We start from the raw sequence: 13,454 nt of genomic DNA on the forward strand, positions 1-13,454 counted from the left end.
GTGTGTGTGTGTGTGTGTGTGTGTGTGTGTGTGTGTGTGTGTGTGTGTGTTGGAGCTGAGCCCTGATGCTTACGCACTCTCAGGATCGGAAATTTGTCACCAATGAGTTTTTCCCCTGTAGTACCGACGTAATTCTGCACTTTCCCAGGCCTACTGATATTGCGAGACAACTTTAAACCTTGAAGACAAATAACGTTTTAATCTCGCAAAATCTCGTGGGACAAGATCTCGTCACACCTCTAATAGTAAACAAAAGAAATAATAGCATTTTGGACATAAGTCCAGTGACAGAATTACTTGAAGCAGACAACTCACTTTCAATTTTCTTGATCCTCACTTCCCAGGGAATGAACAGAACCACGATGTTGTAAAGCACGCGTGAAAGTTTCTTCAGCAGCTGTAGGAGGAGAAAACCGGACTGAGAAACGTCTGTAACCTCTCACTGACACACAGCTCACACAATGGGAGCGACAGGGAATACACTTGACCATCAAGCAATGGTTCCAGATAAACGTCACCTCTTTTCATATCACTGCAGTGTTGCAGTTTATGGTTCCATTCATACTGCAAGGTGCACAAATGTAAAACAGACTGCTGTTCATATCTGAATAGTTTGGATTAGAGCCCAACCGATATATTATATAGGCCGATATTAGGCATTTTCAGATCTATCAGTATCAGCATTTATAATGGCCGTTAGTCATTTATAATGGCAAAAAAATTATTCTATTTATAATAAATGAATATTTAAAAAATAAAAACGGACTGTTGATGAGCTTTGGAATTTTATAGTCTGTCCACCAGAGGGCGCTCTTCAACGTCCCTATTGGCAACATTGATTTTTTTTTTTTCTTAATGTGTTTTTGTTCAAAGGACTTTAAGTGTCACATCTTAAGTTTGTATTTTTATACATTTTATTTATCAGAACTTGTTGGGATGTTCCTCTGTTCTGTTGTGACAATACAACAAATTATATTATTTTAGTAAGAACTCATAAATAACTACAAATTACTAATGTTAGGGAAATCTGTTTGTTTTGTAACGCGTGTCTGGATTTTCTTTTAAAATATACAGTATATCAGCCAATATATCGGCATATCAGATTTTTTAATATAGCCAAATATAGGCTCCGACAGTTTAAATGCCGCACGGACCGCTACAGGAAATCATTCCTACCACAGACAATAAAACTCTTCAACACGTCATCCCTGGGGGGTAGATGAGATTCTGAGACACCACAGTATTGCAATAAGGACAACCGGCACGATTGGTTCCTTTACATTTTAGCATACTTATACTTAAACAGTTGCACTTTGTTTTTTTTTTCCATCTTGTATATATTTAAATATTTGTTCTTATATTTTATTCTTATATTTTGTTATTATTCTTATTATTATTATTATTTCATGTATATTGTATGTATGTATATTTTGTGTGCTGCTGTAACACTGTAATTTCCCATATTTTTGGGGATCAATAAATATCTATCTATCTATCTATCTATCTATCTATCTATCTATCTATCTATCTATCTATCTATATTCGTAGCAGTATCTTAAAACTCCTTTATTGGTCGGGCTCTAGTTTGTATGGCAGAAATCTGTTTAAAATAATTATTAGTTTGCATTTCATCTACAAAGGGCTTTTCATTAAGTGTAGTTTCCACAGTATGGACAAACTAGACAATTAAAACCTATATATGTATATATTATATTACATTGCTGAAAATGTGTCCCATGTGGTTTGCATTACGCAGAATGTCATGTTGTAGCACATGTCTACGTAGACCATATAAGAACTGAAACAATGTGACTCTGTGAAGCTCTCTTTACACCTTATGATGGGATGAAAAAATAAAATCAGAACTGAGAAGATGATGATTATTAATCAAGATCATGTCAGCAGGACCAATAATTCGGATTTTCAATTAACTGAGAGCCAAAAGGCAAAATTAATAACTCGTCATCAGACTGCTCACTAAAAGTCAATTTATTCTAATGGGGCCTGAGCAGCCCGAACATTTTAATTAAACTGAGCTATAACAACAGGCCATAAATTCACTCATGCTGCTGTGCTACAGCTGCACAGCTCTTTCTCTTTGCCTGTCTTTATTCCACTCTGTATACAAGTGTGTGATGATGATAGATTGGAGTAATAGATAGATAGATAGATAGATAAAGCATGTTCTGCTCACAGGAGGAGAACAGCTTTTTTTTTTTTAATCAGAACTCAGCAGCCTGCACAAAAGAAATCCAACATGTTTTATCATTCTGGCTCGGATGGTCAAGATACTGCAGTGCAGTGAAATAACACAAAGAAGCTCCTCTCAGCATTCAGTCAGACTGAATAAGTGGAGTTGTGGCTGTACTGTGTCCAGCGCATATTTCACTGAAGCCGCAGAGACAAACTGGAGGAAAGAGGATGTCAAGTCAGCCAGAGCACAGCCATATTTGTTGTTAATATAACATATTTGCAGCACCACTGTTACAACCGTTTGTATTTTGTGCGTATTGTGGACCAAAATCGGTCCTCTTCTGATCCACTGTTGCAACGTTATATGTCCTTGTATTGCACGCAATGCTCCGGCCCCTCGCAGTCTTTGATCAGGCCCACATCTCAATTTAGGTTCCCAATTCATTTTGGCACACCTAGTTTTTGTTGCTTTTTCTGAAGTTTCTGTCACCTTTGTCGTCGCTTTTTTTTAAACTTTCTAGTACATTTTTATGATGTTTTTTTGGCAAATTTTTGTGGATGTTTTTGCCACTTTTTCTGTTTGGTTATGGAACAAAGCATACTACATGATATTCTGTAAAGTAAAAAAAAAAAAAAATTAAGTTTAGAAAAGTAGGGTTATATCAGATGTTACTTCACTTACTGTTACGCACGTTTGTTTGTTCCATAAAGTTAAAAAAAACTGGCCGTATTATTGGCTGTCTCCTGAGGAAAAATGAGGTGTTAGTTTAAACCTTCCAAAATCCCAACCGGCCTCCTTATGAGGAACTTGTCGATCTCATACTATGTCACATTACTTTCTGTGTCGCTCCCGTCAAAATTACTAGAGGGCACCGCCACTATAAACATAAACATTTGTCGGAATTGCTCATGAGACCTATGGGAGCGGTTTTCAGAAGAGGACAGTCTCATTCCATGATCTGTCTCTGTGGCTGCTTGAGACAAAGATTGGTTCATATTATTTGTTGTGTCTTGCCCTAAAATGGGTCACATCGGGATGAGCGAGTACAGCATTATCTGTATCTGTATCTGTTTACCACATGAATTATCTGTATCCGGATCCGTACTCGGACTGGGCGGGGCCTAAACCGGAAGTGGTCAGATTTAACCCGGAAGTGGGTCTGGTTCTCTTGAAATGGGCGGGGCTTTAACCGGTATGTTATTTAAGCATGCAATTGATATGAGTTGATCAAAAATTGTTATATGTATTGCTGATTAAACTATTTACATACAGCATCAAGCTTCAGATCAATGGTGTTGTCATGGTAACAAACAAACTATAACAGAACGTTTTGCAACAATGAATACAACACATGCGGTTGCAATTATGAAGTATAAATGTATGAACAAGGTTTTCATACTCAATATACTTTCTTTTTTTAACTTTTTTTATTTTTTATGATCAGTGTGATTTTTTTGGGGGGGTTTCTTTTTTATTTTTTATTTCCACACCAGGTATATGTGTGTGTGTGTGTGTGTGTGTGTGTGGTGTGTGTGTGTGTGGGGTGTGGTGTGTGTGTGTGTGAGTAAAGAGAGACACAGAGAGAGAGGGGGGGGGGGGGGGGGGGGGCAGCTGACAGTAAAATTCCGATGGCAGAGAGGCAACGGGAGTCACATTTAAACCAAGCCATGTCTGAAACCCACGTTCCCCAGAAACCTACTGGTTACTATGTAAGACTACACCCCCACGTTCACCAGAAATCTACTGGTACTATGTAAGGACTACAAACCCCACGTTCACCAGAAATCTACTGGTTACTATGTAAGGACTACAAACCCCACGTTCACCAGAAATCTACTGGTTACTATGTAGGACTACAACCCCCACGTTCACCAGAATCTACGGTTACTATGTAAGGACTACAAACCCCACGTTCACCAGAAATCTACTGGTTACTATGTAAGGACTACAAACCCCACGTTCACCAGAAATCCACTGGTTACTATAAGGACTACAAACCGAAGATAAACAAACCTGAAGCTGAAGAAACCCTAAACGTTACAGGAACAGATCCGCAGACCGACTGCCTGACGGGGAGGAAGAGAGAGAGAGAGAGAGAAGAGAGAGAGAGAGAGAGAGAGAGAGAGAGAGAGAGAGCATTTTCCTTGTTCTGTGTGTGTGTGATTGAGCCGGTGGGTTTGTAGGCGGGGGGGGGGGGGCGCTGTGATTATCACAGAACGCTGCGCGGCCAGTTGAGGAGTTGTATTCAATCCAGCACGGATATTGACTCATATTACTCGGAAATACTTGTACTCGGCAAAAGTGCTTTATCCGTACCGGATACTCGTTTCAGCTGGGTACTCGGATCACCCCTAGTCACATCTACCTTCCTTAATGGATAAAAAAAAAAAAACTGAGAGTACAAGAAATGTTGTTAACCAGATGGAATGAAAGAGGTATTTTGGAGACATCCTCTGGTTTCCTAGTATTTATCATTAATGGTTAAAAATCACTTTGGTTCTTTAGTTTCTATATACATGAAGCACCTTTAAAGATTAACATGGGCAACATTTTACATTTTACATAAATGAAAATTCTAATGGATGACTTCATCACTTCATTTTTACAAAGTTGCATTCTAAGCTGGGATCAGTGTTCAACAGTGTTATGTTGAAGTGTAAATGACAGTGAATGCTTGGTGTGTACATACATCAGCTCCTGCGGTCTGGTAACCTCTGGTTCTGGTGAGTCGGCCCTCATACCTCAGAACAATCTCTCTGGCCTGCCTGCGACACAAAGACACACAGATGGAGGCTCAGTCAGTACACTTAGGCTACATCCACACTACTACGTTTTCACTTTAAGCGGCGTTTTGGGACAAAAATGATCTCCGTCCACACGGTGGACACAGAGTTTTAGCTCCAGTAGCAGAACTTATCTCAGTTCATTTAGGGGATAGTTCAGTTTTTAGCAAGTTTTAAGGACAATGTGATCATCTAACAAGGCAGGCCCGCTTAGTTCGTTCAGGAAATTATTATAAAGATTTACAAAGAATATGTTTACAGCATTTCCTCTCTAACTGTGACGTTTTGGGACCAATTGGTGGGGTTGGTAAGAGCTAATGAGGTTTAACCATGTATCCAGCTAATCTAAATACCTCTCGTTACTGTATTGTGGGAACAGTTAACCTATATTTAATATTGTATGTGGCGATTTCTTCTGCTCGGTGCAAATGTTCCTCCAAAACAAGTTCCTTACTGAGACTATAATGAAGAGCCACAATGTCCTTTCCTTCCTCCACAGCGCTGTGGAGACTGAGACTAGCCTAAACCTGACATTTGGATATTTAACTTTGTAACAAAATGCTAACAGCAAACATAACGTTGGGCGTAGCGTTAGCTTACTAACTGTCAGGATCCCATTGTCTTACAAAATCCCTTTTGCTGATTCCTAATGTCTGTATCTGTGTCTGTGTCGCTTTTGTCTTCATTACAGCTCAGTTTTCTGTTTTGACAGCTTATAAAAAATGTAGCACCCCACCACACAACCCCCATCACTCACATCCCACCGCAACTTTTAGGCATTTTCTCGTTTGCTAGCAGACGGATTTGACGAGTAGGGAACTTGACGCAATAAAAGTCAATGGAGAGCAGAAAGTTGTTTTCCTATTTGGTAGGGACGGAACTTAAATGCACTCTGTTTATGTGTTTAACCTTCATGTTGTCCTCAGGTCAAATTTAAACCATTTTCAGTATTTTCATCACAAAACATTAGAAATATCAAATAGCTTTGAAAAAACTTTAAAAAAAGCACCCAAAACATTGAAAAAGTGACAAAAATGTCAGAAAAAACGATAATAGTGTTGACCAAAAAAATGGTTTTTCATGGTTGACGGGAAGACAACACAAGGGTTAAATGGTATAGGTGTGACTGATGTAAATGTTACATTGACCCCCCCCTCTTGTAGATAGAAGGTAGTTGTAGTATTGGAGGACGTAGAGGACTGAATACATTTATTCCAGTATTAATATTCCTATGAGGCTTTTTGTTCTGTGGTTTGAAGCAAATTTTATTTCCTAAAAGTTTCTGAAAGTGTGTACTCTTTAATACCTTACGCTGAATATATGGCCTTAACATTTTTTTATCGCAGTGCAAACCATACTAAGAACCCAGCTCATTGTTAAACCATTCATAACAGACTGGTACCATTAAAATAAACTGTCTAAAGTGATTCTGTAGCTTTACAGTCCATAAGATCGTGAAACCTGCTCATCCTGTCACAGCCCTGCGTGGGGACAATTCATCAGAGGGCTATGAGCCATGTCTTAATCAATGAGGAAACTCAACATATACTTTACACACTCTCCAATGGAAACCAACTGTAGTTTCACAATTGTGCAATACACATGGTTTCATTTTGTGATTTAATATTTTTATCATATTCCATTTTGCTAGGGTGAGGGATTATGGTAGAGTCAAAATTCTGAGTAACTAGAAGTAAAATTTGTCAGAAAATCTAGGTTAGAAAAAAAAAAATTAAATTTGTGATGTAAAAAAAGAGTGTTATTGCAGCGGGAGTAATCGCAGACATTCAGCCTGAGATTAAAGAGGGTGTAAAAACGCAGACTTGCATCCCATCCCTGATGATGGTAATAAAACCTCTGCGGTAATAACAAACTGCCCATATAAAACCTGTTATCCATGGCACATACTCAGCACATCTTAGAAGCTCTCTATCTACTCTAGTTTTCTCTGGCTCAGCCTGTTCCCTATCTACAGCTCTAATGACACTAAGTCAAATGTTAGAACACAGCCTTCACAGTTTTGGTCTGAACACAACAAGGTGGATATTCACAAGGTTTTGGACACTAATTCCACTTATGTGGAATCATTTTCCACAAAGGTGAACAGTAGCAAATGGCCATGTACTGCAGTATTTCAAATTAAAGTATATATTTTTTAAAAATTATAGAAATTCAGCTCAGTTCAAATCCTGCTGTCCAACATTTAATAAACCATCTCATTCAAATGTCTCGTAATAAGTACCATGCATGTATGTTTTTACTTCTTCTGCCTAATCTACAGTATGAAGCTCTGTGGCTGTAAGTAGGAGTAAGCAGCTAAATAGGAAGAACAACTGAATATGTACACACCCAATTCTCCAATGGGCCTCCGAGCAGAGACGTGGAATCTGGGTAGACAAGCTAGGCACTGCCTACCCTGCCAAAATTCAAACATAAAAATGTTTATTAAATAATTTTCATTTAACTTGTATTTGTATTTTTACTGTTTATTCTTGATTTATACATGCAATGTGTGTGTTATTCCAATTGTTTAGACGTTACAATGAGAAATGTAGCAGTTATGAATAGTCAAATACAAAAAAGGGTGGACTACACAGTGCTTGCGGACGACAAGCGTAGAACCCATGTTGCGCATGCGCACTTTTATCCTGTATTCTTCAACATGTACAGCAAAAAGCATAATTAACTAGTAAGAAGCACATACTAATGTGTTATAAAGTGCTTATAATGGAGAGCTAACAGCATTAGCCGGGAGCAGTCGCTATCACTTTACTGGCTGTGTCTCTATTGTTTTTGCGAGTAACCATGATATTTTAGCCTGAAGCTAATACTTAGCTACCTGTTCAAGAGGAAATTAGCCAACTCAGCGTTCTTTTGGGCTTCAAGCTGTCTCCAGATTATCTACTGTACATCTCCAATATTTACTCGGGGTTTGTCTCTGGCCACGCAACATTAGAAACATGCCAGGTTTTTTTGGGTCGGGTAGAATCTGTTTGCTGCTCATGTCTGTACTAAAGTTACAGCTGTAGCAACCGGGGTTTACATTTTTACAGATATATCTGGCAACCCAGCCTGGCTGTCGAACTGGGCAGATACCAACACACAGGCCAAAACACAAACAGAAATTCCGTCACGGAACAGAAATTTCAAAAGGAGAAAATACTGGCATTAGCATTGTCAGAAAATATGCCATGTCAACTTGGCATGTTTCAAGAATATCCGATGACGCATTGGGGTCATTTTTTGACTTATTACAGTAAATATATTACATATTGGACCTTTTAATATTAACTAAAGCTTATCACAAGGACCTTATTATGGTGGTTTCTGTTTCACTACGTCAAATTTAAGACTTTTTAAGACCTTTTTAAGACCTATATGAATGAAATATAAGACCTATATCACAACATGAAAGTACAACAAAGTGCAGAGTCACGAAAGTACTTGCAAAGTAAATACATGTATTCAAATTGAATAAAAGCGATAAAGTAATAAAAATCTGTACATATACAGCAAATGAATTTGGACTATATCGAAAGAATTACAACACCAAAAAAAAAGTATTACAATGAGTATTAGAGGTAGCGTTAAATGGACGTAGGAAAATTTAGACCTGTTTGAAATTATTTAAGACCTAAAACACAATAACTTTTGAAAATCTAGACTTTTTGGGACCCCGCAGAAACCCTGTATTAAATATTGGGCAAAGATATGTGTCAAGATATGATAAGAGTCAGAACAGACAATTTTACTTTTTCCCATGTTTAACCAAAATGACAAAAGTGCCTTAGTAGCCTACACCTAACTACATATTGAGGCCAACGCTGGTCTGTGGTTAGAGTCCAGCTCTCGGTACACCCACCATTCACCCCCATACAGCACTTTGTACACTGAATAACGGCTGCTAGTGAACATAGTACATTGCTCTCCCTCCAATGTATTAAGCAAACCATTCAGTAGTAAAGCATAGATTTCAGGAGACAGGGTTGCTGTAAGAGTAAGCAATGCTCATCCAGCACAAGAGGTAAAATAATAAAGAGATTAGGTACTGTAGATCAGTAGCAGTTAGTTTCTATGACTTAAATTCATGTGTTCAAAGAGCTTAGTCTTTGTTGATCTACAGATGTATTTCAGTTACACAGCAGGATACAGTCATCATGTATAACTCTTGCAGTTTTGGTGGGTAAGCTGCAGAGGCACACTCACGTTAAATCAAGTGACATTTTTTTTCCAGAGCCCTTTCATTAAGAGAGAAAGAGAAAGAGAGAGAGAGAGTGAGTGTGTGTGAATGTGTGTGTGTGTGTGTGTGTGTGTTTAAGAGCAGAAGAGAAGAGAAGGGAAAGAGTAAACTATCACTCCACAGAAACAGGGGGAACAATCACACTTTGGCACTTTGGGGTACTTTAAGACTTTGAGCTTGCGTCTCATGGGCCAGGGTCTGGTCCGAATGTTGGCGATAATCTCCTTCTGGTACTGAATGTTCTGGAACATCTCCTCTGGGTCGTTGCTGTCCACCCGCTCATCCTCTTTATCGTCATCATCGGAGGAGCTGCAGGAGGAGACACAGCGGCACAGTTAAAAAAAAGGGCTCGGTCTGTCCACATCGTAAAGAAGAGAAAAAAAAATAAAGTACATCATCTTAGGGTCTATGTGAAAATGTTTTGGCCGTGGATGGCTGACCCTTATGTTTCACTTTCATTTCACCAAAATGAAACCAAATAAAACATGATCAAGCTACCACTATTCCTGAGTTATGTCCAAGGTTATTTTAGTTTTTGCGTTTTTCATTCGTTTGTATTTTTATTTCATTTTGACTTTTTTTTTGAAATTCTGTTTAGTTCTAATCAGTTTTGAAGAGGGTTTGTTAGGGTCCTAGTAAGGGCCCGAGCGGCGGCAGTGGCGAAGGCCCTATGGAAACTGAAGGAATTATTATTATTCTTTCTTTATTTCTTTATTTCTTTTGGTAAATTATTTGCCTTTTTGAGGGGCTTAACATTCTCAAAAACTCACCAAAATTGGCGGGAAGTTGGGGGGAAATTTACATATTTGAATGTGTTCCTAATTAAAATTTACTGCTGGTAGCGCATTTGCTGCACATGATCTGACCATAGTCCTGAAGCAACAATGCTGTTATGAATGCAAAAGGATATGCTACATGTACGATTTCTGTCTGATGTGGGCTAGTCTATGTCATGTAGTATGTAAACACCTTCTCTGCTGTTTGGGTTCCTGTTTAGTTGCCACTTTGTGCCGTGCAGAGCCAATGCTGTTTATTTATTTTTTTTGTCTACATTGTTGCGTACAGACTTTTAGACCGAGCTTTGTTGGTTGAGCATGTTGTATGTAGACAGTACTATTGGCATTATATTGCAGTATGTGTTGGAAGGGAAAATTGTTGCTGTTTTTTTCAGCTTGTCCTTTTTGCTACTTCTATGTTTTTTTGAAAATGGCCTACTCACTTTTGTACTGGCCCGCCCAAAATATTATTTCTGCCTACGCCACTGGCCTGTAGTGTTCTCTGTCCTACCTCTTTGCAGTCTCCTTTATTTGTGGGTTTTTTCATTTTAATGAATTGTCCACATATTTTACAACCTTCCACTGCAAGGCATTTGCTTTAATCTGGCACAGTCGTAATCAAATATGACTCTGCTGCTTTCTCCCGACTTTCGGTACAGCCATGATGCCAGGCAAGGGGCATGGACTATGTTGTGTTCAATTTGACATGAAATGTCGGATTTTCTGGGTTCCCAGTCGGATACTATTCATGTCTATGGCATAGATTGTATAAAACAGGTCTAACTTTGAAAGATATAACGCTATTTGCCTTTATGAAAGACATTGACAAAGACAAAAACTAAAGACATTTCCTCGATAATTTTATTTTATTTTACATGAGTTTTAGTGAGTTATCGTTTTCTCGATTTTATTTTTATTTCAGTTAACGACAATGTTTGTTACCACCTAGTTTTTATTATTTCGTGTTGTCCTACTGAGATGATGTTGTAGCGATGTCTGCCTGTCAGAGCTAAACAGCTCCTGCAGTCAGGTGTGCTTTACAATCTGCGAAGCGGCAGGGTAGCGAACTGTAGCAGCTTGCAATGTTTCTCTCACAGAAACAGACTGTGGTCAAGCTCGCCGTCACTAACCTCTCCGTGGTCAAACCAGCTGCCGCTAAACAGACAGCGGCACAGCACAGCAAAGTCTCAGTGAGCAGAGCAGACGTACTGTAGAAACAATGAATGAAATAGAAATATGCACTAATCCAGAACACAGGACCTTCTTTCTGTATTTACTTTCTTGTTCCCGCCCCAGACAAAACTGAACCAAGGAGAAAACGCTCCCAGTTTACAAACTCATCAACAGCAAACAAACTATAGGTGTGATAGCTGCCCCTAGCAGTGCAATACTAAACAGTAAAACCAGTAAACCTCTGTGTGTAAATGGTCAAATTCAGTGTGCACTGACTGTGAGCTATGGTCGGCTACCAGTGAACCTGTTTTATGCACGTCTGATTTGGTTTGTGATGAAGTTCCAACGGGCCGCTTACATCGCACGCATAACGTATACGGAGTGGACGTTCCAAAACATCGCTTTCACTATAATCAATGTTACTGGCTACACCGGGCATGGAGCAGTGGGTGGTGGTGAGTATGCGCTGCGGAGATCTGCTCCACAAGCGTAAAAATAGGACAGTGGAGAGGTGTGTATCACAGAAATGGATCATAATGGATGGATGGATAAAGTGTCTTTATTTCTTTTATATTAAAACTACGGGAAGACGACTTAAAGTCTGTCAATATGCGTATTGGCAGTTTGGTTTTGAGAGTTGCTGTTTCTTTGTTTCCTGTCACCTGCATCATTTTATAACAGCGCTGTCCCAGCTCCAAAAAGTGAAAAAACAATAACAATCCCAAAGTAAAAGCCTGTCGTCTCGCCTGTGACTCGCACAACCCTACGCCGTTTGTGCGCTGCAGGTGTAGCCAGTTAAAAGATCCATTCCGCAGCACATCAGCTCTGCGAACAATCCGCATATGTTCAATGTAACCAAAGCATAAGTATCTTAGTTTACAGTTCCTCTTACTGTGGGGGAAAAAGGAAGTGAAAGTGTGTGTCATCATATTAATCATTAGAATGTGTGTTTGCATCACACAACTGATCATAATAGAAACATTTCAAATTAAGAACCGTCACAGTCAATGTGTTTAATTTATCCTTTTGCCAATTAGTAGTTAATTTATTGGTCGTCAACATGTAATGCCAAGCTGAATTATGTCAGGCTAACTTTATGGGAATTTAATTGGACTGCATTTCTGTTTTCAGCCTTATTGATGCACATTCACCCAATAATGTTTCATTTTTTTGTTGATTATAACAATATCCCAAAGTGGCAATTTTTTATTCTCTCATCAATTCAGATAAATGTATGATAAATGATGCAAAGACAGGGAATGCACCAATTACTGGCATATTAGTAGATCTACGGTGAACGGTAACATCTTTCCTAAATACCAATTTTTGGATTAATACAGTATACATTGCATCATGGATTTCCAACTGTCTTGTCTAGTAGTGTTAAACAGACAAAGCTGAGGATTCAGAGATTCAAAATGATGCATTCAAAAAGGTAAAATATTAAAAACAGAAAAACAAACAACATAAATAACATTTCACCACCTATCATCTTCTCTGGGCTATAATGTATCCTAAGAAGCATCTTCAGTGACTTAAATCAAAGATTAATTTGTGTTTATGACCTTTAGGAAAGAAAAACTGTATGTTCAGTGCACATCTTTGATTGCATTGTCTGTATTTTGTAATGTATTTGTAATAAATGCTGGGTAGATTTTAAATAGAAGATGATTGTAGAAGATGATAGCTGTTTCATAACTTGAGTAGCGTTAATCTGATGTTGTATTTTAAAGTATAAATAAAAGGGAGGAGGCAAGGACAATTACGTTTCTTAAGCGTAAATGATAAGAGAGTTTCATCTTCAAATAAAGGAGATATCTCCGTAGCATGCCATAATTCAAACACATCACCATAACAAATATACAATAGAAACGGGTTTTCCATTAGGGTAAAGCAAAATTCACAGCTTGTTGTAAGCATTTCCAAACAATGTCCAGTGATCACTGGATTAACTTTGATAACACATGAGCTCCATTATCGCCACGTTATCAAGGTTGGGTTTTGAAAGAAATCAATTTTCCAATTCAAATTGGTCTACATTAGAATAATCCAATTCCGATTCATTAAAGCCAGGGTGAATAAATTGGTATCATAAGCTAGACGACCTAAAGAATCCATATCATGTTAAATAGGTATTATGTATACCGTCTCTGCATCACACAACCTCTTTACTAAAGAAAGCAATTTATCTGACTTTACTGAGGAATTTGATGTATAAATGTATCGGTCGCTTGAATTCTTCTTGTAACTTGTCATTTCACATCTGATTGGCCCGAGGTTCAGTGCTT

General features: G+C 38.4%; 1 protein-coding gene across 1 annotated transcript in view; it reads right to left on the reverse strand.

The window, feature by feature from the left end:
* Positions 1-13,454, reverse strand: part of tmc3 (transmembrane channel like 3) — a 41,794-nt gene that overhangs the window by 26,838 nt on the left and 1,502 nt on the right. Inside the window, exons 2-4 of the mRNA XM_032537406.1 lie at positions 9,380-9,526; positions 4,884-4,959; positions 316-397 (exon numbers count right to left, since the gene is read on the reverse strand). Coding sequence (XP_032393297.1) covers positions 316-397; positions 4,884-4,959; positions 9,380-9,526 — 305 coding nt within the window. The remainder of the gene's footprint in view (positions 1-315; positions 398-4,883; positions 4,960-9,379; positions 9,527-13,454) is intronic.

The sequence above is a fragment of the Etheostoma spectabile genome, chromosome 15, assembly GCF_008692095.1.
Source record: "Etheostoma spectabile isolate EspeVRDwgs_2016 chromosome 15, UIUC_Espe_1.0, whole genome shotgun sequence".
Lineage (NCBI taxonomy): Eukaryota > Metazoa > Chordata > Actinopteri > Perciformes > Percidae > Etheostoma > Etheostoma spectabile.